Here is a 1,059-nt window from a genome sequence, read left to right as displayed (position 1 = left end):
CCGGCAAAATAAGTATACAACTCGGGTAACATCGACATGATATATCGCCACTCGCTGAAACAAAATGCTGACTACCATCTTAAGTATTCGGATGTACAATTCGAGTAATTCTTTTTATCTCTTTTTAATCACTGGACATGACGTAAGTCTGAAAATATGTGTTATACATTGCCATAAACCTACTTTAAGTGGGCACGTCTAATAAATATTCAACAAGAATATTGCATATTTATTGCATTATCACACTCAGTTGCACACATAGACGGAAAACATTCATTTCATTGTCAAATAAGTTATATGACCTACCAAACCAACAGGAAATATATCAAACTATGTCGATGCACACTCAATATATAAATCATGCCATTATGAGACAGGAAACAAAAACAATTAAAAGCGTATAAAGAAGTTAAGGTGGACTTTGGGTTGTCGAAACACTTAATTCGGCATCTTTGGCTGTCACGTTACTATTCCTGTCCGTTGTATTTGACTTTGTAATTATCTCGATTTTTACAGCTTTTACGGTTTCGGCAATGTTTGGCGAACCTAATATATTCAACAGCTGTAATAAAGCTGTTGTGTCTATTGTCTGTTTTGTTTCTATAGGCTGGGGTTCACTAGCTGGCTTTGGAGTTGAAGTATTTGTTTCATCATGTCCAAATTTTGACGCCGTGTTACTTTCCATAGTTTTATTAGACATGAGGTCTTGTCCTTTATTTGTGTGAATTGCACTCTTTTGCTGCGTTTTAGACAAAGAACTAGCTGATCCCGCTGACGGTTCTTCAGTTTTAGATTTTTGTGAATTAGATTTATCGCTTTTAAGTACTTCAGGTTGTTCCTCTAATAGAACGGGCACATCGTGATTCCCAATACGAACAGTACCCACAAGTTTCTCCTTCTTTATACTCGCCGTTCCTAAGTCATTAATGTTTGATACCTCCGATGGTTTTTCAACAAATTCACTGCTTTGCACCATTGAAATAAGTTTGTCATGACCACCAGCTGCAGGCTTTTCAACTGCAGTACTTATACTGTCTGTAGTCGTTGTTGTCTGTTGAG

The 1,059-nt window shown here is 36.8% G+C and overlaps 1 protein-coding gene across 1 annotated transcript in view; it reads right to left on the bottom strand.

Annotated features, from left to right (window-relative positions):
• Positions 1-217: 217 nt before the first annotated feature.
• Positions 218-1,059, bottom strand: part of LOC128214160 (mucin-5AC-like) — a 4,855-nt gene continuing 4,013 nt past the window's right edge. Inside the window, exon 2 of the mRNA XM_052920482.1 lies at positions 218-1,059. This exon is cut by the window's right edge and continues 993 nt beyond it. Coding sequence (XP_052776442.1) covers positions 410-1,059 — 650 coding nt within the window. The 3' untranslated portion in view covers positions 218-409.

The sequence above is a fragment of the Mya arenaria genome, chromosome 13, assembly GCF_026914265.1.
Source record: "Mya arenaria isolate MELC-2E11 chromosome 13, ASM2691426v1".
NCBI lineage: Eukaryota > Metazoa > Mollusca > Bivalvia > Myida > Myidae > Mya > Mya arenaria.
The sequence above is the reverse complement of the archived record's forward strand: the minus strand, read 5'-3'. Positions and strand labels throughout refer to the sequence as shown.